General features: G+C 43.3%; 1 protein-coding gene across 2 annotated transcripts in view; it reads right to left on the bottom strand.

Moving 5' to 3' along the window:
* Positions 1 to 23,089, bottom strand: part of ccm2 (CCM2 scaffold protein) — a 52,071-nt gene extending 28,982 nt beyond the window's left edge. The window contains exons 1-2 of one of the 2 annotated variants that reach the window (XM_078399452.1): positions 22,792 to 23,089; positions 2,864 to 3,040 (exon numbers count right to left, since the gene is read on the bottom strand). In XM_078399452.1, coding sequence (XP_078255578.1) covers positions 2,864 to 3,040; positions 22,792 to 22,821 — 207 coding nt within the window. In that variant the 5' untranslated portion in view covers positions 22,822 to 23,089. The remainder of the gene's footprint in view (positions 1 to 2,863; positions 3,041 to 22,791) is intronic. The other variant, XM_078399454.1, reaches the window with a different exon arrangement.
* Positions 23,090 to 23,597: the final 508 nt, after the last annotated feature.

The raw sequence follows: 23,597 nt of genomic DNA, 5'->3' as shown, positions 1-23,597 counted from the left end.
ATAAAAATGTAAATTGTACAGCTTGAGTCATTGGAGATGTACTCAGACAAATGAGGGTATTCCATCAAGCTCCTTACTTGCACCTTGTACATGGTCAGCTATCTTCTTGAAACTATGCAGTCCATCTGAATTTATTCCAGTGATAATGAGTAGGCAACTCCAGGATTTAGACCTCATGGAGAATCAGTGGCATATTTCCATATCAGAATGACATGCAGCTCAAGGGGAACCTGCCAGCTGTGATGCTCTTACACTTGCTGCATTTGTCCTTGTGGTGCTGTATGCAGTTCTGGAAACGTTGCTGGAGTAACTTGTGCAACAACAGCTATGCATACACCAAACATACACACTACTGCAATTGTGCACTGTTGTTGGAAGGAATAACAGATTTAAGATGGTGGATAACAAACCAAGTGGGGCTACGTGATCCTGGACCAAATGTTTTGAGTCACTGGAGCTGTACTCATCCAGACAAATGAGGACATTCCATCAAGCTCCTTACTTGCACTTTGTACACTGTGGAATGGCATTGGAGTGTCACCTAGACACAAAAGGATACCTATCCTCCAACTTTCACATGCCCAAAGTATATTGTTATATCATGAATTACAAGTGTCTGTTTTACCAACAGAGTTTCCTTTCATTCAATTGCATTTTCAGGACATGAAAACTCTGGAAATAAATACTTCTACTACAACTTAATCCCATTTTCAGAAGATTGCCAAGCCAAGCTCTCCATTGCTCAATGCAGAAGGGTAGACCCATCTGTATTTGTGAAATATCTGCTTGCGAACCTATGTTTTTTGTCATGCATAAAAAGTCGCAAGAGGCAGCTCAGCTTGTGCGGAACATACCCAAAGCTTGGGGTCACCAAAAGGATCAACATATGTAAAGGCACACTGTGGGCCTCAGAATCCAATGTAACATTCTCCACTTACATTCCTCCAGTGTTGGCACTGCTCGGTAAAGAGTATATTTAGGGCATGGCTGTAATTTCTCATCATTGTTTTGTCCAGAATGTCATTTACACAGCTGCCCAAGATCCTGCCACCATTTTTAAGCTCACTGGTCTTCATTAAAATATATAGAACTAAAAAAACAGAATCCATTGTGGATCCATTCCCTGATTTAACACCCAAGATTGACATGCAGTAGAAAAAGAGCATTATTGTCAAATCATCCAGTTAACTATTGAAACTGTTTAACATTCAGGTTTCATTATATTCTAGGCACATTCCCCAATTAACTGTTGCTTCATTATTCCCCAAAGCTACAGAAAGGAAAAAAATACAAGGCAAGCAAATAATTTTGTGCCCTTCTTTCAGGATATTCCGCATTTTTTCCAAGTTTTCTTTTCAGTTCCTAAAATTACCATGCTTACCGAATTATTCTTTAATTGCACTTCAGCCCCCTCAAAATTTACAGCTGTCATCTTAGTTATGCGCATATGACCAATGCAATGATTATTTTCGTCAAATCTCATTAACATGGACATAAAAATACATCATGAAGGAATAATTAGGAATTAAAAAAATTACTACTAACCAGTTAAAAATAAAATTGCTATTTTGTAAGTTATCACTACCTGCATTTGGGATATTAAATTTAATGCAGTTTTAATATGCCCCAGAGGCTTTGAGTAGGGTAGTTTATCAGAATACTGTAACTAGCTTCCTGACAGTGAACAAAAACAGTTCTGCAGTGAGGCAATGCTGGTAAATACACTCCAGAATGGTCACCCGAGTACTGAACAACAAATGTGCTACCCAAATAAGGATTCAACTAAGTTGACAGTAAGGTGGAGAACCAGGAGAGTAGTAAGAATAAGTAATTGCATTGAAAGGTCAATAAATTTACAACTCTATAGATTTAATTGTTACAGCAGTTCAAATTAGTTATTTCTCAAACTTCAAAACAAACCTATTTAGAAGATATGTTCCACTGTTGTGCCTAATGGGAACTTTGCTAGAAGGAATAAAGGCGTAGACTATTTTCTTAATGTGGAGAGAATTCAGAAATAGGAGGTGCAAGGGGACTTGGGAGTACTGGTGCAGGATTCCCAAAAAGTTAATTTGCAGGTTGAATTGGTAGTAAGGAAGGAAAATGCAATGCAAGCATTTATTTTGAGGGGGCTATAATAGAAAAAACAAGGAAGTAAAGCTGTGGCTTTATAAGGTACTGGTCAGACTTCATTTGGATAATTGTGAGCAGTTTTGGGCCTCATATCTGGATGTGCTGGCATTGTGGAGGGTCCAGACCTTTACGAGAATGATCCCAGGAATGTTTGGATTAACATATGATGAGTTTGAAAGCACTGGGCTTGCATTCGCTGAGGTCTAGAAGGACGAGGTGGGATTTCATTGATATTTACCCAATAGTGAAAGGCCTGGATAGAGTGGATGTGGAGAAGGCGTTTCCACTCGTGAAAGAGTCTAGTGACAGATCTGAATAAAAGGATGCACTTTTGGATAGAAGATGAGAAGGCATTTCTTTAGTCAGAGGGTGGTGAATCTGTGGAATTCTGGCACAAATGGCTGTGGAGACCGTCAATGGATATTTTTAAGGTGGAGATTGACAGATTCTTGATTAGTAAGGGTGTAAGGGGTTATGGGGTGAAGGCAGGAGAATGGGGTTGAGAAGGAAAGATAGATCAGCCATGATTGAATGGCGGAGTAGACTAGATGGGCCGAATGGCCTTATTCTGCTCCTAGAACGTATGAAAACAGCAACAATGATTATATCCTTTAAATGGGTATGTATTTAATGCAATGCCAACTAACACATAAGTGACATTTACATATCCGTAAAATCTATAGTAAATAAAAACTTAAGCCTCTAGGAGTCATAAAAGTTTTATTCGGACCTTTACTTCCTTTTCAATGTAATCATTCAAGAGAAACTCTGGATCAACTTTATGATCTGGCAAGGCCAGTGTAACTGTATGCAAGGGTCTTCTCTCAGTAACCTTTTCTTGTGCCTTCTTATCACGCCCCTTCTCTCCTTTCAGGAACACCCGCTTAAATGGCGACACGATTCCAGGCTATAAATAAAGGCAAAGAGTTAGATAAATATAATGTTTTCAAAGAATTACGATAACATTTTTAATAAGAATTTAATAATCAGACGAATTAGAACCTGTAGAAAACAACAAGATTATTCGGACTCATTAAGCAATTTTTGACTGTGACACCAGCTTTAATATGGAAAAAATGTTCAGGCCACAATCCATAAAGGTCCTTTTGATGAAATTTAACTTGGATTAAAAAAGCAAACCATTTTCAAACTTCTGCCCTAACATTTTGAATCCATTAGGTCATGCTTTTCCCTACACTTAGGCATACTTCCAAAATAAATAGTTCCAATAGCCAGTGGTGAAAATTAAATCACTATCATAAAATGGAATCTGTAGCCAGAAAATTGTTGAGTAATATTGTGTCAGAAGTACTAAACACAGGATGAGATCCATCTGGTACATTCATTAAAAAAATGGAGCAACAAAATGCTAAAACAATAAAGGGAAAACCAATAAAACAAGCAGTTATGTAGAAATCCTAGTACAAGGACCAGCCAGGCAAATGCTACAACCAGACAAAATATGTTTCAGACTAGGGCTTCCGAGATGTCCTCGTTTTTCAGAAAACGGGGCTTCCCCTCCTCCATTATAGATGAGGCTCTCACTAGGGTCTCTTCTACATCCCGCAGCTCTGCTCTTGCTCCCCATCCCCCCACTCGCAACAAGGACAGGATCCCCCTCGTTCTCACCTTCCACCCCACCAGCCAGCGGATCCAACATATCATCCACCAACATTTCCGTCACCTACAACAGGACCCCACCACTGGCTATATCTTCCCATCCCCTCCCCTCTCTGCGTTCCGCAGAGACCGTTCCCTCCGCCACTCCCTGGTCCACTCGTCCCTTCCTACCCAAACCACCCTAACCCCGGGCACTTTCCCTTGCAACCGCACGAGATGCAACACCTGTCCCTTTACCTCCCCCCTCAACTCCATCAAAGGACCCAAACATTCTTTCCAGGTGAGACAGAGGTTCACCTGCACCTCCTCCAAACTCATCTATTGCATCCGCTGCTCTAGATGTCAACTTATCTATATCGGCGAAACCAAGCGCAGGCTCGGCGATCGCTTCGCTGAACACCTGCGCTCGGTCCGCATTAACGCAACTGATCTCCCGGTGGCCCAGCACTTTAACTCCCCCTCCCATTCCCAGTCTGACCTCTCTGTCATGGGCCTTCTCCAGTGCCATAGTGAGTCCCGCCGGTAATTGGAGGAGCAGCACCTCATATTTCGCCTGGGCAGTTTGCGGCCCGGTGGTATGAACGTCGACTTCTCCAACTTCAGATAGCTCCTCTGTCCCTCCCTTCCCCTCCTCCTTCCCAGATCTCCCTCTATCTTCCTGTCTCCACCTATATCCTTCCTTTGTCCCACCCCCGACATCAGTCTGAAGAAGGGTCTCGACCCGAAACGTCACCCATTCCTTCTCTCCCGAGATGCTGCCTGACCTGCTGAGTTACTCCAGCATTTTGTGAATTGACAAAATATAGAGCTGGGCAGAAAATTGAAGGTTTATAAAATTGTCTATTGCTTCTACATTTATATTAATAGACACATTAATTTTCATTTGGAAACTAGGTCCAACAGTGAGAGCAATCCAGGGGCAACACTAACATTAAGAATGACCAGATTCCACAAATCCACAATGCAAGCAAAATTGCAACGCTGAAAATTTAAAATAGCAGTCCTGACAGACACCATTTGAACAAAACTGTTATGGACCTGGACATGAAATTGTAACTGTTATTCTTCCCCTCTGACCATCTGCATAGAGCCCGATTTGATTATTTACTATTTTCTGTTAAGAACAAATCCAGGTATAATTTGTTGATTAATAAGAATGAAGAATAATGTAATGATTTATATAACAATGGGATCACTCAAGATAGTGAGGTAACAGAGCAGAAGTCAAATTTTTCAGACGCAAACTTGATTGCAATGATCCACCAGCAGGGCAGACATAAACAGGAGATAAATTCCAGGGATTTTCCAGGTACTTACCGGATTGTGAAAGTTTATTACATTTCATGGTGGAAACAACTTTTACATAAAGGTCAACATAATATAATGCCAATTAGACAACAGGGAACACAAAAGTTTAAATTCTGTAATATCAATACTGTATAATGAATACAAGAATGGGGCATCAAGTAATGGGGGAGGGGGTAGGGAAAGAAAATGAAGAGAAGACCATAGAAACATAGAAAAATAGGTGCAGGAGTAGGCCATTCGAGCCAGCACTGCCATTCAACATGATCATGGCTGATCATCTAAAATCAGTACCGCGTTCCTGCTTTTTCCCCATATCCCTTGATTCCTTTAACCCTAACGAGCTAAATCTAACTCTCTTGAAAACATCCAGTGAATTGGCCTCCACTGCCTTCTGTGGCGGAGAATTCCACAGATTCACAGTTCTCTGGGTGAAGAAGTGTTTTCTCAACTCATTCCTAAATGGCCTACCCCTTATTCTTAAACTGTGACCCCTGGTTCTGGACACCCCCAGCATCGGGAACATTTTTCCTGTATCTAGCCTGTCCAATCCTTTAAGAATTGTACATTCTTTCATCATATGTCAGTCCCGCCATCTGGGGAATTAACCTGGTAAGCCTTCTGTGCATTCCCTCAATAGCAATAACACCCTTCATCAAATTAGGAGACCAAAATTGCACACAATACTCCAGGTGCAGTCTCACCAGGGCCCTGTACAACCTTGCTCCTAAACTCAAATCCTCTCGCAATGAAGGCCAAGTAGAATGTCACTCGGGGAACTGCAGTTTATCTACAAAGCCACAATGAAATTTACATCATCATTCCGGCTAATGATTTCTAGCTTACTAAGTCTCAAAAAATTGATTAAGGTCAACAACTCAAGTTAGCAGACTCTTTACTCTTACAGTATCAGCATATTGACCCGGCATAGGGGGACCGTCGTGAGGGAGGAGAACAATGGACAATGTGGGGGGGGGGGGGTAGACGAAGGACGATGGGAACCTGGCGTGGGGGAACCGCTGTGGGTGGGGGGAAACGGCACAAAAGGAGGAGCCGGCGTGCTTTGTAACTGTCAGTGTCGTAGGTGGCTGCTATTTTTATATATTGTGTATGCAAGCAAAGAATCTCACTGTGCCTAGTCACATGTGATAATAAAGTATTCCTATTCCAACTGTTCTTTCAGATATTTTTTCCTACCGTCTAAACATCTGTCTGCTTACATTGTTCTCAAAAACTGAAGACTCCTTCCCCAATTATACACCCCACCCACTAACTTGTTTTCTTTTAGCAAAGTAAAAGTGCACAGTGAATAACTTGATTATATGAATAATTTATTTCAGAAAGATTATCCTCGTTAAATTGATAAAAAAATAATTAATCAGAAAAATTTATACACTTGACAATACAATTTGTCAGTAGATAAGCACGAAGTAGATAGACTAACTTTATTCTTGATGGATACAAAACCTAAATGAGAGTCCTTTCCCAACAAGTGGTTCTCTTAAACGTGGAATGATATAAACATTAGTACTGAATTAGGCTGCACAATTAAAATGCAACCCCTTATTTTGGCTTATTGGCTTCCACTTTTTCTCCTGCTGGGTGCATCTATTACAGAGATATTTAGTAGGAAAATAACTGCAGATGCTGGTACAAATCGAAGGTAACACAAAATGCTGGAGTAACTTAGCAGGTCAGGCAGCATCTCTGGAGAGAAGGAATGGGTGACGTTTCGGGTCGAAACCCTTCTTCAGACTGATGTCAGGGGGGGGCGGGACAAAGAAAGGATATAGGTGGAGACAGGAAGACAGTGAGAAGGGGGAGGGGAAGAGAGGAACAGAGGAACTATCTAAAGTTAGAGAAGTCAATGTTCATACGGCTGGGCTGTAAGCCGCCCAAGCAAAATATGAGGTGCTGCTCCTCCAATTTGCGGTGGGCCTCACTATGTCGCTGGAGGAGGCCCATGACAGAAGGCCCTCCCTCTACGCCGCATCTGCACCCAGGATGATGTGTTTCACACTAGGGCATCAGAGGTGTCCTCATTCTTTAGGAAACGGGGAATCCCCTCTTCCATTATAGATGAGGCTCACACGAGGGCCTCCTCTATATCCCGCAGCTCCGCTCTTACTCCCCCTCCCCCCATTCGTAACAAGGACAGAATCCCCCTTGTCCTCACCTTCCACCCCATCAGCCAGCGTATCCAACAAATTATTCTCCAACATTTCCGTCATCTCCAACGGGATCCCACTACTGGCCACATCTTCCCATACCCTCCCCTTTCTGCTTTCCGCAGAGACCGTTCTCTCCGTAACTCCCTGGTCCACTCGTCCCTTCTTACCCAAATCACCACATCCCCAGGCACTTTCCCCTGCAACCGCAGGAGATGCAACACCTGTCCCTTTACCTCCCCCCTTGACTCCATCCAAGGACCCAAAGTCTTTCCAGGTGAGACAGAGGTTCGCCTGCACCTCCTCCAACCTCATCTATTGCATCCGCTGTTCCAGATGTCAACTTCTCTACATCGGCGAGACCAAACGCAGGCTCGGCGATCGTTTAGCTCAACACCTTCACTCAGTCCGCCTTAACCAACCTGATCTCCTGGTGGCTGAGCACTTCAACTCCCCCTCCCACTTCCAGTCTGACCTTTCTGTCATGGGCCTCTTCCAGTGTCATAGTGAGGCCCACCGCAAATTGGAGGAACAGCACCTCATATTTCGCCTGGACAGCTTACAGCCCAGCGGTATGAACATTGACATCTCTAACTTTAGATAGCTCCTCTGTCCCTCTCTTTCCCTCCCCCTTCCCAGTTCTCCCACTGTCTTCCTGTCTCCACCTGTATCCTTTCTTTGTCCCGCCCCCCTGACATCAGTCTGAAGAGGGGGCTCGACCCGAAACGCCATTCCTTTTCTCCAGAGATGCTGCCTGACCTGCTGAGTTACTCCAGCATTTTGTGATACCTTCAACAGAGATATTTAGTTATCATTGTAGAATTTTTACAGCACATGAACATGCAAAACCACATAATTACAAGGAAGCTCGTATCCATGCTTACAGGGAGCTAACTTAGCCAGATATTTGATAGCGAATTCCACTACATAAAATGAACTGTTTCTTTAAAATCAAATTCCATTAGTTTAATTTATACACTAAAATCCAAAATGGCAGTCAAAGGTTTGTTGAAAACTTGCAACTGCGGGCTAAATGCAAATTTGACTACCTTTGAGCTCTAACAGCAGCAACGAACAGGAAATACTGTCACCACAGCTTCCTTCTAACTGTTTTATGATATAATATGCATTTCACATGTAAACAAAACATTCACAATGAAAGAAATGAGCTGCACCATAAAACATTTAAATATTTTTAAAGCCTACATTCAATGCGTAAATCATTTGAACACTTCATTATTGTCCTGTCTACGTTACTGCTGTTCTATTATAATTAACTTTACACAATTAGCTGCAATCCCCATTTCAGCTGCTTGGTAAACCTTGGTGGGTCTTATGCATCACATTGCTGATTCAATTCTCAAAACCAAAAGAGATGTCAACTTGCAAATGTATGAACAGCAATATTTTACTGTGTCAGGTTCTTGAACTAACCTGCACAACCCTAATCCTACATCCACAACAGAACACTGTAGTCCACCTTCTACACTTGTCGGACTTGTTTTCTTTTCTAATTAAGATTTTGCACTAAAGTCTTGGGTTTTTTTTGCAGTCTTTCTTTTAGAAATGTTGTGCTATGTATAATTTACTTTTGTGCGTTTCTGAGTCTATATGCCAGTGAATCTACTGCAGCAAGATTTTTTATTGCACCTGTACCTCACCTTGCATGTGCACGATAAATCCAACTTGCTCAATCGATTTTGCACAAATGTGCTAATCATGCAAGTTAAAAAAATTGCATTCCATTCACATCATAGTGATTCAATAAAATGGTACAAAAATATATCAAGATTATTTCACTGCAATCAGAACTTCAAAGTAGATTGAAATTGGAATGCTGCACTAGATTTCAGATTACCACTTCAAAGAAGCCATTCAGTCTAATAATTGTTGCCATTACTTTCCCATCTAAAATCATTTCAATGCTTACTTGCCCCATGACAATCCTGCAATTTTGATGTTAGTATTTATATAAATATTGGGTAACATGGCAAAGAAGTTACTAGACTGGTATCCTGAAGCCCAGTCCACAGATCTAAATGCGCATTTGCATCTGATTATGTCAGTTGCTTCAATAGCATAAGAAAAAGACAATATGCCAGCCACCATCGATGTCCACATCTCACAAAAATATTACATTTTCTTGACAGATAAAATGTCTTTCCTTCAACTGCAGTGACAAATGGTGTTACACTCTCAGATATCCACCTTTCATTAACTTAAGCACATGTAGTGATCCTTTCCAATTCCTTTTTACCTCAGGTCCACCCATATAGCCTCACTGGATGATCCTTCAGTAATGTTATCTCAGACTACTGCCATGATATTTTCCCTAACGAATAAATGAACTCGCCCTATTTTATCCCCATCTCTATCACACCAGTACCCTGGAACATTAAGTTACCAGTCTTTGGCCAGGTTTCCATAATGACTATAACGGCCCAGTTGCACATACCCATCTACACAAAGTTCATCCGCCTTGCCCATAAGGCCTCTAGTATTGAAATAAATGCAATTTGATCCATCTTTTCTCAGTTCCTGCCATGCTCCTGCCCATACGGTCTACTAAGCTTGTTGCCATTGACTCCTCTGACGACATCCAGGCTCCCACCTGCCTCACTACTTCATTGGGATCCTATTCCCGTCAATCTCGTTTAAAGCCACCCGTGGCACTTACAAGCCTAATTGTCGGGATATTGGTCCCCCTCGAGTTCAAGTGCAACCCGTCCCTCTTGTACAGGTCACCTTTGCCCCAGAAGAGATAACAAAGGCCCACAAATTTGATTATCTGCCCCAGCACCTTAGCCACATTTATCTGTTCTACCTTCCCATTCCTAAACTCACTAGTCAGGATTAATCTGGATATTACTGCCCTCAAGGTAAAGTTAGAAACTTAGTCAATTAAATCAAAATGCAAGCTCCTGCTAAGGTTACATGTACAAAAAGGGAGCCCACGATGTCATCAAATGGCTATAAAACTTCAACAAAACAAGTTTTCAATCACTGCTTGCTTTAACCACAAGATCGAAAAAGTACCGATGAGCACAATAGCTTTCAAATTTGTATATACTCAATTTCCAGAGCATGTCAGTAGTGAAGAGCTATTCTTATTTGATACTTAAATTGTGATTAGTGTGTTTGCTATATTGTAATGCATGCTTCATGCCAGTAGCACCTACTTAAAAAATATTAACTTTCCAAAAATATGGGAATGATTGTTTTCCTGGCATCAGATCAGCAGATTATTGAAATTGGTACTGGAAGAGGAAAATATACAATTCTTGCTGTTTGGGTTCGCAAAATTTCCTCAAGGAGACAGGGAAGTGGAAAAGGTAGATTCAAATTCACAGTCTAGGTTCAAGTATTTTTTGTGGTCATTAAGATTATAGCAATTAATGGAAATATAAGAGACTTCAGTTTAAACAAGGATTTACAGCATATTAAAAGTAGACATTCATCAAGGACTGAGAATGTTTACCCCGCACTCTCAATTTTTGTATTTAAATTTAATCGCAGCTATGAAACTATTGTATTTTTCAAGGTTCGGAAAAACATTAAGCTGCACAATTGCTAATTCTTACGCGTACATTCTGTGCTGACTAATAAAGCCAGGCTAGTGGAGAATAATGATGGAAAGAAAGTCTCATATTCAAGAAAGCAATAAATTCCACCTGTCCATTAATAAAATTCTCATCTTGTTTGATCCGTATGTTTGAGCCTGTTATTTCTGTGTCCTTTATGCCCTTTTCATCCACAAAAAAAGGTACACGGCCCGCACAATGTTAGGCCCACCTTACACACCATTGTCCTAGGGAGTGTTCAAAGTTTCATTCAAATTTGTCTTATATTTTTTAAGTTAGAGAGATTTTAAAGTTTAAAAATAACCTTATTAAACCGATTGCTTGCCATGTTCAGTGTGTGACGTCACAATGGGACCCACCCAAGTGACAGTCAATGAGGGAGGGGGGAGCCCAAGGAGTCACGGCCAATGGGGGGGGGGCTGAATTTAACAGATGTGCTCCCTTCCCACAAGGAGGACCAGCAGGAGGACCGGCACCCGTCCCGGCGTGCCCCGCGCCTGACCTTCCATCGTGCAGCCTGAGGCGGCAGGAGAGGGTCCAACAAGATGGCAGTCGCCACCGTTCCTCGCTGATCAGCGGTGGACGCACGGGGCCCAGGTAAGTGGCTTTTCCCTGTCCCCCTTCGCCCTCCCACGGCCCAGGGGACGCTCCCCGCCCACCCACCAATGGGTCCATGGATCAGTAGGGGTGCTGGGCATGGCATGGCCCCGGGGCACACTCCCCGCCCAGTAACGGGTCCACGGATCAATACGGTTGCTGGGCCCGAAGGAGAGCTTTCCACCCAACGGTTCCGGTCCCAAACATTTCCTGAATGGTCCAGTACCCTCTCCTCCCCCCTCCATCCCCCCTCCTCCCCACTCACCCACTCAAGCCCCCCTTATCCCTCCCCCCCACTCACCCATTCCACCCCCCCCTCAACCCCCCTCCTCTCCTCCCTTCCCCCCCTTATCACCCCCCATCCCTCAGCCATGCCCACAGGACTGCCCACAGCAGAGAGTTGCACCCAAAGGGTGCACACCCGTCTAGTATATATATATATATATTATATTACTAAAACTCTCATCTTGTTTGTGGACATGTGGCTATATTTGTTCTCGCATCCGCGTGTGCAGTTGGGGGGGGGGGGTGGGTTGCCGCTCGGCGGGGGCGAAACCCGCACGAGTGACAGGAGTGGCGGCCAATGAGGGGGGAGGGGAGAACTCTCCTGCTGCTGGCCGCAGGAGAGGTTTGCACGGAGGGTTGCCAGGCCCGCAGGAGAGGTTGGCATCCAGCGGGGGTTACTGCGCCCGCAGGAGAGATTTGGACCCAACCGGTCCACACCCATCTAGCAACATATAATTGGAGGTGTATGCTTTCAACATTTTCAGTGAAATAATTTACTGCCAAAAAGGACTCAATTTTCACTTCAAATTTGAGTACAAGCCTACCAGTCACTACAATGCAATATTTTGCACAGAAACTCATCCTCCCATTACACCTGAAATGTACATTTATAGATATTTGGAAAATTATTCATGAATAATTTAAATACTTCTTCACATGTTGTTAAAACAGATTAACCCTCTTAAACTTGACCAGTCCCAGAACAAGGAATACTAGAATTAGATTGGAAAAAGCAGGTAAGTTATCCAGAGCTCTCACTCAATTACATATCAATGGGAATACTGTTTAACAAAGTTTCCCAAAGAGAAATTAATAAAAAGGCATCATTCAAGCATGTTACAAAATACGTCCAGCACACGTGGCATTGCAAACTAACAGTGAATCAAAGGCAACTAGGGAAAATCAAATTTTAAAGGAAAAGCTCCAAAAGCCAAGAAAATAAGTAGGCATTGAAGTTTAACTACATAGGATCTGGCTATATTTAAGGACGATTATCATAAATTATTTATTCAGCTCTGGTCATGTTCCCATTGGCTGTGACATGGTCAGATATATTTTTAATATGCAAAAGTACAAACCTCCAAATCAAGTACACTTAGGATGCAGCAATTTGTTTTACACAAAAACTTCCCAGGTATTTCACTGAAGTATTATCACAAGTTGGTTATCTTATGTGACTTTGTACTAAAAAGATATTTAAAGACCAATACCATGGAAAAGGTTTCTTTGGAGCAGAGCAGAAGACATTAACAGATCTCCACAGTGCGAGGAGAAAAATCTGCGGATCTCTACTTATCTAAAATAGTTCAATAATCAGAGAGCAAGGTTTAGATAACATCTCCGAGATGAGAAATAGGGCATCACAGACAGCTGCATAGGCAACTGTTCAGATGCAAGAGAAGCCATTACTGTCAATTCTCTAGCTGCACAGAACGTATAAAAACCACCAATGATGCTGTCTCACAACTGGTGAATATGTGAAGGGTGTCAAAGGTTATAGTGATCAGAACAGAAGGGATCATTTCTCATTTTCATAGTCAAAAGAATTCTGACTTTACCAAGAATGGATGTGCGACAATGCACTGGAGCAAACATAGCTTTGCGGTTGTTACTGGAAATATTATCTAGAAATATAAACTGATAACGCGAATGCAAGATCATATCGTACCAATGCAGCTAAGAAATTTAGTTAAACCGTGAAAATTGAAGTATATATCATTTAGCCACCAGACCGTCAAAAAAACCATTTTGGTCATTAACATCTTTCAGGGAAGGAAAGGAAGGAGGCAATCTGGCATCACCACCGTCGGATTGAATTAAGCTCTTACCCAACGATTTAAAAATTGTACCACAATTAGGTTTTCCATATAAACACTTTACACTTGAATATTTCCTATGCAATTATTTTTCCATCTCTACATTTAAATCCTGGTAAAGTTTCACCTCCAGATATAACAAATGCTCCATGTCTAAAAACACTCACTTGAATCTTCTGCCAATCAGAAGACTCCAAATTCCCTGGCAGCCCATCTGCTCAGACATGGAGTGCTTTTTTTTTGCTAAATTGGCTGATCTACAAAGTTGACAGTTCTGATGCATAAAAGTTACTTTGAAAATCAGTCGTCTTTCTTCAATCCTCTCATTGATCGAGATTTGAATGTGTGACTGAACATCAAGACTCAAACAAGAGACAAAAATAATAAACTAGACCGTGGACCCGTTGGGCCCAAACCTCTCCTGCATTGGTGCAGCACCCTCCCTTCCCCCCTCCCCTCTCCCCCCAACCCCTTCCCCTCCTTCTCCTACACCCCCACTCCATCTTCCCTTATCCTCCCTCCCTAGGAGATAGATTTAAACTTTAAAATGTGAATAACTTAAAAAATATAACACCAATTTCAATTAAACTTCTTCCATTAGCACCAAAAGGATGACAGTGAGTAAGGTGGGCCTAAAATTGTTGCGCTATGGTGTACCGTTTTGGCTGTAGTTCAGGAACAAACAAACAAACGAGAGTTTTAGTATATAGATTTTACCTTTGCAAGAAATTAGCCTCTTCCCCTGCAGGCATTTCTAGCTATTAAAATGAACAGACACACTCCATTTCTGCTGAATGACTAATGCTTACTGACATTTCCAGTCTTTTATTTGATTTTCATTCCAAGTTAATTTGCAACTAATTATTTTACAAAATTCTCTTCCAGATAACAGGAACTACAAACAATAAACAGCTGAAAAATACCAAGCATTAAAGCTCATCTTTCCTGTTGTTGTTATTATCAACTTCAATGTTGTTCATTCAGAATTTTCACTCCCGAGAAATTTGTCGCCGTTGAACATGGGTACATCAGATTCTCTTGTACAACCAAATGTTTATCAAGAACGCAGCCACACTGCTATAATCAGAGTGCTCATAGAGGCCAAATCCAAGCAGATAGGACATCATACAGCACATAACCCTCCGACAGTTTTGCCACCTCCAACGGATCCCACAACTAGCCACATCTTCCCATCTTCACCCCTTCCCGCAGAGACCATTCCCTCTGTAACTCCCTGGTTAGCTCATTCCTTCCCAACCAAACCATCCCCTCCCCAGGTACTTTCTCCTGAAACTGCAAGAGATGCTACACCTGTCCCTATACCTCTTCCCTCAACTCTGCCCAAGGACCTTGACAGTCCTTTCAGGTGAGGCAGAGGTTCCCCTGCACCTCCTCCAACCTCATCTACTATATCTGTTGTTCCTAGTGAGACCAAGCGCAGATCGGCGATCATTTAGTTGAACAATTTCACTCAATCTGCCTAGACTTACACGATCTTCCGATTGCTAAATTTTAACCCCCCCCCTTCCCATTCCCCCTCTGACCTTTCTGTCTAGGGCCTCTGCCACTGTCAGAGTGCAGCCGAAAGCAAATTGGAGGAACAGCACCTTATATTTCGCTTGGGCAGCTTACAACCCAACGGTATGAATATTGATTTTTCTAACTTCAAATAACCCTAGCTTTCCCCCTTTCTCCATCCTTCCCCATTCTGGTTCTCCGACTAGTTTCACTATCCTCCTGATTAATTTTTCATTTTGTATGCCTCGTTGTCACCTTTCCCTCAACTGACAATGAATAACTCTACATTTCCTTGAGCATCGTCTGCTTTGATCTGTCGTTTTCACACCTTACATTCTCTTTGTACCCTTCCATATATTCAGTTTCCATCGCCCCTGACTCTCAGTCTGAAGAAGAGTCTCGACCTGAAACATCCTTCTCTCTAGAGATGCTGCCTGTCCTGTTGAGTTACCACAGAATTTTGTGTCTATCATAGGCTTCTCCTAATATGCTCTATACCCAAAGACAAATTCATCTCAAAAAGGTTCTATAATCTAAAAGAAAATCACTTCTTTACCCAGATTAAGTTGGCTAGAACCACAATTGATATTGGAATTCATAAACATGAAATAAGAATCAAAAACTCAATGGTATTCTGCTCTTAGCAAAATAAATGCAAATAATACACAATCCTATTATTTGACAATCTCAATGGTTTGACATCTGGCTCATCAGGTAACACAAACCATGCTTCTTTCTGTGTTGCCCCGTTTCTCATACTTCCTTTAAACTTAGCTGTTCACTCAGAAATTACAGTATTGCCTAGAACAGCGTGAAAAAAAATTCAAAATGTTTCTGGGTATGAACAGTTGACAATGGTACTGCAACATCTAGATTGTAAGACAGTCAAGTAGGAAGTAGTTCCCCCTTTAAAATTGGTTGCTGCTATCTTACAGCCCAGCTGCACCTGATGGGTTGCAAGAGGAGCAGTTGCAAATAGTAATGTTTATGGAACACTGAAAAGGGAGGTGCCACGGCAGAACACATGCCAGATTTCATGGTTCTGTGACAGGGAAATCTTGCCTGACAAGTCAGTTAGAATTCTTTGAGGAATTAAATAGCAGGAGAAACAAAGGGGAAATCAGTGGACATTTTTTACTTGGATTTTCAGAAGGCCTTAGATAAAGTGTCACGCATGAGGCTGTTAAGATGAGACCCCATGCTATTAGGAACATACTAGCATTAAGATTGGCTGAATGTCAGAAGGCAATGAGCAGGGGAAAAAGGAGCAGACCTCCCAACATTTGATTTTATAAATTCATAGTTTTGATGTCCAAAATTCAGAATTTTACTTCAAAATTCATAATATGGCGCAGTAATGCAACTTTTCAGCAAAAGAAATGTACGCCAAATGCGCATATGCGTTACGCTACATTCATGTGCGAAAAACAACTATTATTTCCAACAGTCTGTAGTTCTTGGACTACATTGTACGGGGATCGCTGGGCGGCACGGACTTGGTGGGCCGAAAAGGCCTGTTTCCGGCTGTATATATATGATATGATATGATATATGTACAATGTCAGGCCTATCATGAGTATATTCTGTTATTTATAGAAAGGTTATTGAACAGAGATACTTTTTGCAATACAGAAAAAATTGGTTTGTTTAGTTTTTCTATTTTGCTTTTTCCTTACACATCCCAATTCTCTTGGTATTGAATAAAAGAACAATGTTCATAAAATGTATGACTAAGTTATGAAGAAAGAGTTGATATATACAACTCGATTAAGCATACGGAAGTATTTGTTGAAGTAAATTTGCACATTAATTGATAATCAGCCCAAAAAGGTGGTAATTGGCTTTTCTGCTGTGTTTTATATTTTAACCCCATCTTAATTAATTAATATAGTTATATAATCTTGCACTTAAATTTAATATTTACTCATTACAGCTCCACGACTGATTTTCTGGCACTCTTGGTTCCAGAGTTTTGCTGGTTTATTCAGCTGACCAAGGAAGTCAGCTATGGGGATAGATGTGCTGGCTCTAGCTGGGCTGGAGTTCCAGAGCCCCGGCCGCAGGTTGCAAATTCAACCCACCGATCGGCCATGGAAGTCCCGATGAGGTCGAGATTGGCTGCCTTGCCCAGCCTAGCTGCTACATTTTCGGGGAGACTTCCAGGGCGGGGGGATTTCTCGCGGAACCCCTAGCGACCTCCAGCAGCTGAATTGACAAATTGCAATTACCGATTGTTTTGCGAAAAAATGTGAGGCAAAATCGGAAACTTTCCGCAAAATTCGGAAGGTTTGGGAGGGTTGAAGGAGGAATTTTCTGGTTGGCTGCTGGAGATGAGTGGTGTTCCACAGGGTTTGGTATTGGGTGCCCTACTTTTCATGTTATATGTTAATGATTGGATGATGGAATTGATGGCTTTGTGGCCAAGTTTGCGGATGCTATGAAGATAGGTGGAGGGGCAGATAGTGTAGAGGAAGCAGGGAGTCTGCAGAAAGTTTTGGACAGGTTGGGAAAATAGGCAAAAATGTGGCAGCGTAGCAAAGTATCATGCACTTTGGAAGTAGGAATAAGGGCCTTAAATTATTTTCAAAATGGGGAGAGGATTCAGAAATCAGAACACCAAAGATCATGCTGTGTGCACTGAATGCAGTACACTAGACTGGAAGTATATGTGAAAGATTGCACTTCCTGGTCAGACCAGAAGTGCACTGGAACTTCTGGTCCACCTGGAACAGAAGTTCCAGGAATATAGAAATAAAATTGGACTTTCCTGGAAAGTTCACCAGGAAAGTTGTTGAACTTAGAAAGACTCCGTATTCCTGGATAGTGGGAAGAAATGAAGTGAAAGGACATGTGCTGCATCTCCAACAAATGCACGGGCCATAGAGTGGCTGCTGGGGCATGTTAGTGACTCATAAATAAAGCAATCCTTTCAAAATTCTGGGGGGGATTGAAACATAGGTTACAAAGAAACATAGAAAATAGGTGCAGTAGTAGGCCTTTCGGCCCTTTGAGCCAGCACTGCTATTTCATATGATCATAGCTGATCATCCAAAATCTGTACCCAAATCCTGCTTTCTCTCCATATCCCTTGATTCTGTTAGCCCTACGAGCTGTATCTAACTCTCTCTTGAAAACATCCAGTGAAATTGCCTCCACTGCCTTCTGTAGCCGAAAATTCCAGATTCACAACTCTGGGTGAAAAAGATTTTCCTCACCTCAGTCCTAAATGGCATAACCCTTATTCTTAAACGGTGACCCCTGGTTCTGGACTCCCCCAACATCAGGAACATTTTTCTTGCATCTAGACTGTCCAATCCCTTAAGAATCTTATATGTTTCTCTAAGATCCCCTCTCATCCTTCTAAATTCCAGTGAATATAAGCCCAGTCGATCCATTCTTTCACCAAATATCAGTCCCGCCATCCCGGGAATTAACCTGGAGAACCTACGTTGCACTCCCTCAATAGCAAGAATGTCCTTCCAAAACTGCACTCAAGAGCAAGGTGAGCACTTTACAAGGATGATAAGGCAGGACTTACAGAATGAATGGCATGTCTCTAAATTGTGGTGATGAACAGAGGGACCTAGGTGTAAGGATCTCTCGTTAGCCAAAGCACAACAAAAAAACATTCAGGTTATGGTACAACTGCAAAAAAGCATGAAGCCACATTGAACAGTTCTGGTTGCGATGCTACCAGAATAATGCGAGTACACTGAAGAAGGCGCATAAGCGATTTACCAGGATTTTCTTCCAGTGAGTGTTTTCCAGTTGCGAGAGCTTAGAGGAACTGCGAGAGCTTAGAGGAACTGTTTTCCTTGAAACAAAGGTGGGCAAAATGGACCCGATAGAAGAATACAAAATGGTGTTGGGCATAGAAAAGATGGATGGTATTAAACTTTTCTCTATAGCAAAGGTGGCTAAAATTAGAAGACCTCGCTTTGAGGGACAAGACTTTTGGGGGTAGGAGATTTTTTTCTCCCAAAGAGCAGTTGGAATCTGGATCACACCGGATGGGGTGGCGGAGGCAGGTACTCCCACAATGGGCGGCACAGTGGCGAAACGATAAAAGTGCTGCATTACAGTGCCAGGGACCCAGGTTCGATCCTGACTACAGGTGCTTCCCTCCCACACTCCAAAGATGTACAGGTTTGTAGGTAAATTGGCTTCAATAAGTTGTAAAATTGTCACTAGTGTGTAGGATAGTGTATGGGGTAATCGCTGGTCATCATGGACTCAGTGGGCCGAAGGGCCTATTTCCACACTGTATCTCTTAAAAAAACATTAAGAAATATCTATGCATCCACTTGAATCACCGAGATACAAGAGCTGATAAATAGAATGTATAGATAGACAACTCATCGCTATTGATGTGAAGGCCCGAAAGGTTTGTTACTATGCTGATCGATTTTATAACCACCACAGTGAATGGAATCATCTCAATCTGACCAAATGAAAAGTATGTTTAAATAAGGACTGAAAATCCATCATAAACAAAAAAAATGAGCAGCTTGATGGCGAGTGATGCAAGTGTTCAATAGGTAAAAAAATGCAAAAGCAGGCTCTTAAATGGACTAGGTAACAGTGTAGAAAGTCAGAGTGATACATTGTGGAAACAGGCCCTTCGGCCCAATTTGCCCACAACGGCCAACAATGTCCCAGCTACACTGGTCCCACTTGCCTGCGCTTGGTCCATATCCCTCCAAACCTGTCCTATCCATGGTCTAACTGTCTCTTAAATGATGGGATAGTCCCAGCCTCAACTACCTCTTCTGGCAGTTTGTTCCATACATCCACCACCCTTTGTGTGAAAAGTTACCCCTCGGATCCTATTAAATCTTTTCCCCTTCACCTTGAACTTATGTCCTCTGGTCCTCGATTCCTCTACTCTGGGCAAGAGACTCTGTGCATCTACCCGATCTATTCCTCTCATGATTTTGTACATCTCAAAAAGATCCCCCCTCATCCTCCTGCGCTCCATGGAATAGAGACTCAGCCTACTCAACCTCTCCCTATAGCTCACACACTCTAGTCCTGGCAACATCCTCATAAATCTTTTCTGAACCCTTTCAAGCTTGATATGGGGTATGGGGAGAAGGCAAGAACGGGGTACTGATTGTGAATGATCAGCCATGATCACATTAAATGGCGGTGCTGGCTCGAAGGGCCGAATGGCCTACTCCTGCACCTATTGTCTATTGACACTATCATTCCTATAACATGGTGCCCAGAACTGAACACAATATTCTAAATGTGGTCTCACCAACATCTTATACAACTGCAACATGACCTCCCAACTTCTATACTCAATGTTCTGACTCTTGAAGGCCAAAGTGCTGAAAGCCTTTTTGACCACCTGATCTACATGCGACTCGACCTTCAAGGAACCATGCACCTGTACTCCTAGATCTCTGCTCCACAACACTACCCAGAGGCCTACCATTTACTGTATAGGTTCTGCCCTTGTTCGACATCCCAAAATGCAACACCTCACACTTCTCTGTATTAAATTCCATCAACCATTCCTCCGCCCACCTGGCCAATCGATCTAGATCCTGCTGCAATCTTTCACAACCATCTTCGCTATCTGCAAAACCACTCACTTTTGTATCAACATACTTGCTAATCTTACCCTGCATGTCCTCATCCAAATCATTGATGTAGATGACAAACAGTAACGGGCCCAGCACCGAACCCTGAGACACACCACTCGTCACATGCCTCCAGTCCGAGAAGCAGCCTTCCACCATCATCCTCTGCTTCCTTCCATGGAGCCAATTTGCTATCCATTCAGCTATCTCTCCTTGGATCCTATGCGATCTAACCTTCCAGAGCAGCCTACCATGCGAAACCTTGTTGAATGCCTTACTGAAATCCATGTACACAACATCTCTGCCCTCATCGACCTTTTTGGTCATATGTTCAAAAAAATCAATCAGATTTGAGAGACACGACCTCCTACGTACAAAACCATGCTGATTATCCCTAATCAGCCCTTACCCATCCAAATGCCTGTGTAATCTATTCCTCAGAATATTCTCTAGTACCTTTCCAATTACAACATGTTTTTAACATCCAAATAATAGAGTAAACCTGCACCTTCAAACCTGCAGGGTACAATTTAAGATTTAAATAAGCAATTTTATCTACAGCTCAGAATTGTAGAACTGTATTAAACTTCATATTTCTTATAAGATTTATTTTAAAATTAAAGGACAAAAGCAAAATCACAAATGCAATGACAGTACAAGACTTCAGAAAACTGTTCCGATAGTCATACAGCACGGAAACAGGCCTTTGGGCCCAACTGGTCAATGCCAACCGAGACGGTAAAACTACTCATTTAAATTTGTCCCACCTGCTTGCTTTTGGTCTATATCGCTCAACCGTTTTTATCAATTGCTGTCGTTTTGGGCATACAACTCTGGCAAGGAAGGGTAAAAAGCCTGGTACAGATTGATCAAATGAGTCTATTAAGAATTAAGTGGCATTGAGATTATTAGAACATGATTTTATTATTCACCTGATGAGTTAAAGATCATTGAAAGGTTATGAGAAGTGACATTATTAGCATTGGCTAGAAACGCCATAAAAATAGAAAAGGGAAGACAAACAAATAAAAGTTCAAAATGGGTGTGGTTAGAATGAGTTCCTTTGTCAAAGCCCACCTAGCTCAGAAATCGTACCACTCAAAAGGAGAATTTAACAACGGGTCAAAAGAACAGGCCTTATAAAACGGTTGTGAAAGGCATATTATGGATGAGCCAGGGTACAGATTTGTTGAAACAAAGCCCATTTATGTATTATATATTACACATATTCGATGTAACTGAAACCCCACTTATGGTCTGGACACCGTATGCCGCCCTCCCCAAAATAGTAGTTCAAGTCAAAGTGCGTAAACTGGAAGTGACTGAATATCAGGCCTTGTGCCATATCAATCTGCCTGCAAAAAAAAAGTTACATGCTTGAAGCTATAGAGGTGAAACCCTTTATTAAGAAACCATATCGTTAAATGAAACTAGGAAAACAAAATAAAAAGCACCAGCCATTTCCGCGTAAAACTCCGTTTTATATTTGTGCACTCTATCAGGGACGAGATGCCAAATGAAGTGAAATACTGTAACCGCTGGAAATCATGCAGAATGTACTGGAAAACAACACGTTCACATTTAGAGTAGGGACCGTTCTTTCAGTAGGATGGCAGCGTAAAAGTCAGTAGACTTCAAGTGAATTATCACCCACTGAAGTACCCACGCCTAAAGTTCCCCAGCGGACGTTAAAAAAAAGTCTCAATCGAAAGAAAACAACCCAACCCAAAACAAGCGACAGGAACGCCCTTCACTGGGCACGAAGTTTTAAGTTTACCCAACTATAGCTGGTACTTCAAAAGTGCCTCGACTTTCTATTTTAAGGATATCCTTTCAGCTTCAAACACTGCAACCACACATCCCCTATCCTCCAAAAGTGTAAAAAAAAATTGGTCCAACGACAAGTGGGGGTGGAGGGGGTTAATATTCTTCTCGTCTTGAAAAAAAGACCAGCCCGCTTCCCCCGCCCCCACCCTGGTCAGGACAGTGTAACCTCACAGCACTCACCTCCTGCCACCCCTGGGTGCCCCCACCCCACCCTGGTCAGAACCAGATGGAGGGTCTAAGTCACCCACGGGAAGCGCTGGGCACCAGGGGCCGCAGAGAGAAGAGGGTGGAGTAGTTATTTAACGGCCACCATCACTTATTTACACCAGCTTGGGCCGGACTCGGACCTCACCTTTTTACCTTTCTTCGCATCATCCTCCATCTCTAGCTGAACAACCGGCGACAACTCCTCGCAATCAGGGCGACGGCGGCGACAAATCCCCCCGTTCCCGCCCACAATGACATTACTGCAACCACATCTGACGGATGCCTCAACGCACGGCTACCGCGGCCACACCGACGCGGCCGTTGCGCTGCTGGCTACCGCCCACTGCCCGGTTACAGCACACCCCGCCGGGCGCAACTTTTCAATCCTGCCGCCATCTTGGGCGTGTCATCCCAACTCGCACCCGGTCGGCGCCGGAGGACTCTTCCCGCCGGCAGGGGGCAGAGGCGCACCCACTCCCATCCTCCCGCCGGCAGGGGGCAGAGGCGCACCCACTCCCATCCTCCCGCCGGCAGGGGGCAGAGGCGCACCCACTCCCATCCTCCCGCCGGCAGTGGGCAGAGGCGCACCCATTCCCATCCTCCCGCCGGCAGGGGGCAGAGGCGCACCCACTCCCATCCTCCCGCCGGCAGGGGGCAGAGGCGCACCCACTCCCATCCTCCCGCCGGCAGGGGGTAGAGCTGCACCCACTCCCATCCTCCCGCCAGCTGGGGGCAGAGGCGCACCACTCCCATCCTCCCGCCGGCAGGGGGCAGAGGCGCACCCACTCCCATCCTCCCGCCGGCAGGGGGTAGAGCTGCACCCACTCCCATCCTCCCGCCGGCTGGGGGCAGAGGCGCACCACTCCCATCCTCCCGCCGGCAGGGGGCAGAGGCGCACCCACTCCCATCCTCCCGCCGGCAGGGGGCAGAGGCGCACCCACTCCCATCCTC

Source organism: Rhinoraja longicauda, chromosome 5 (assembly GCF_053455715.1).
Source record: "Rhinoraja longicauda isolate Sanriku21f chromosome 5, sRhiLon1.1, whole genome shotgun sequence".
NCBI lineage: Eukaryota > Metazoa > Chordata > Chondrichthyes > Rajiformes > Arhynchobatidae > Rhinoraja > Rhinoraja longicauda.
Note: the sequence above shows the minus strand (reverse complement) of the source record. Positions and strands in the feature narration are given on the sequence as shown.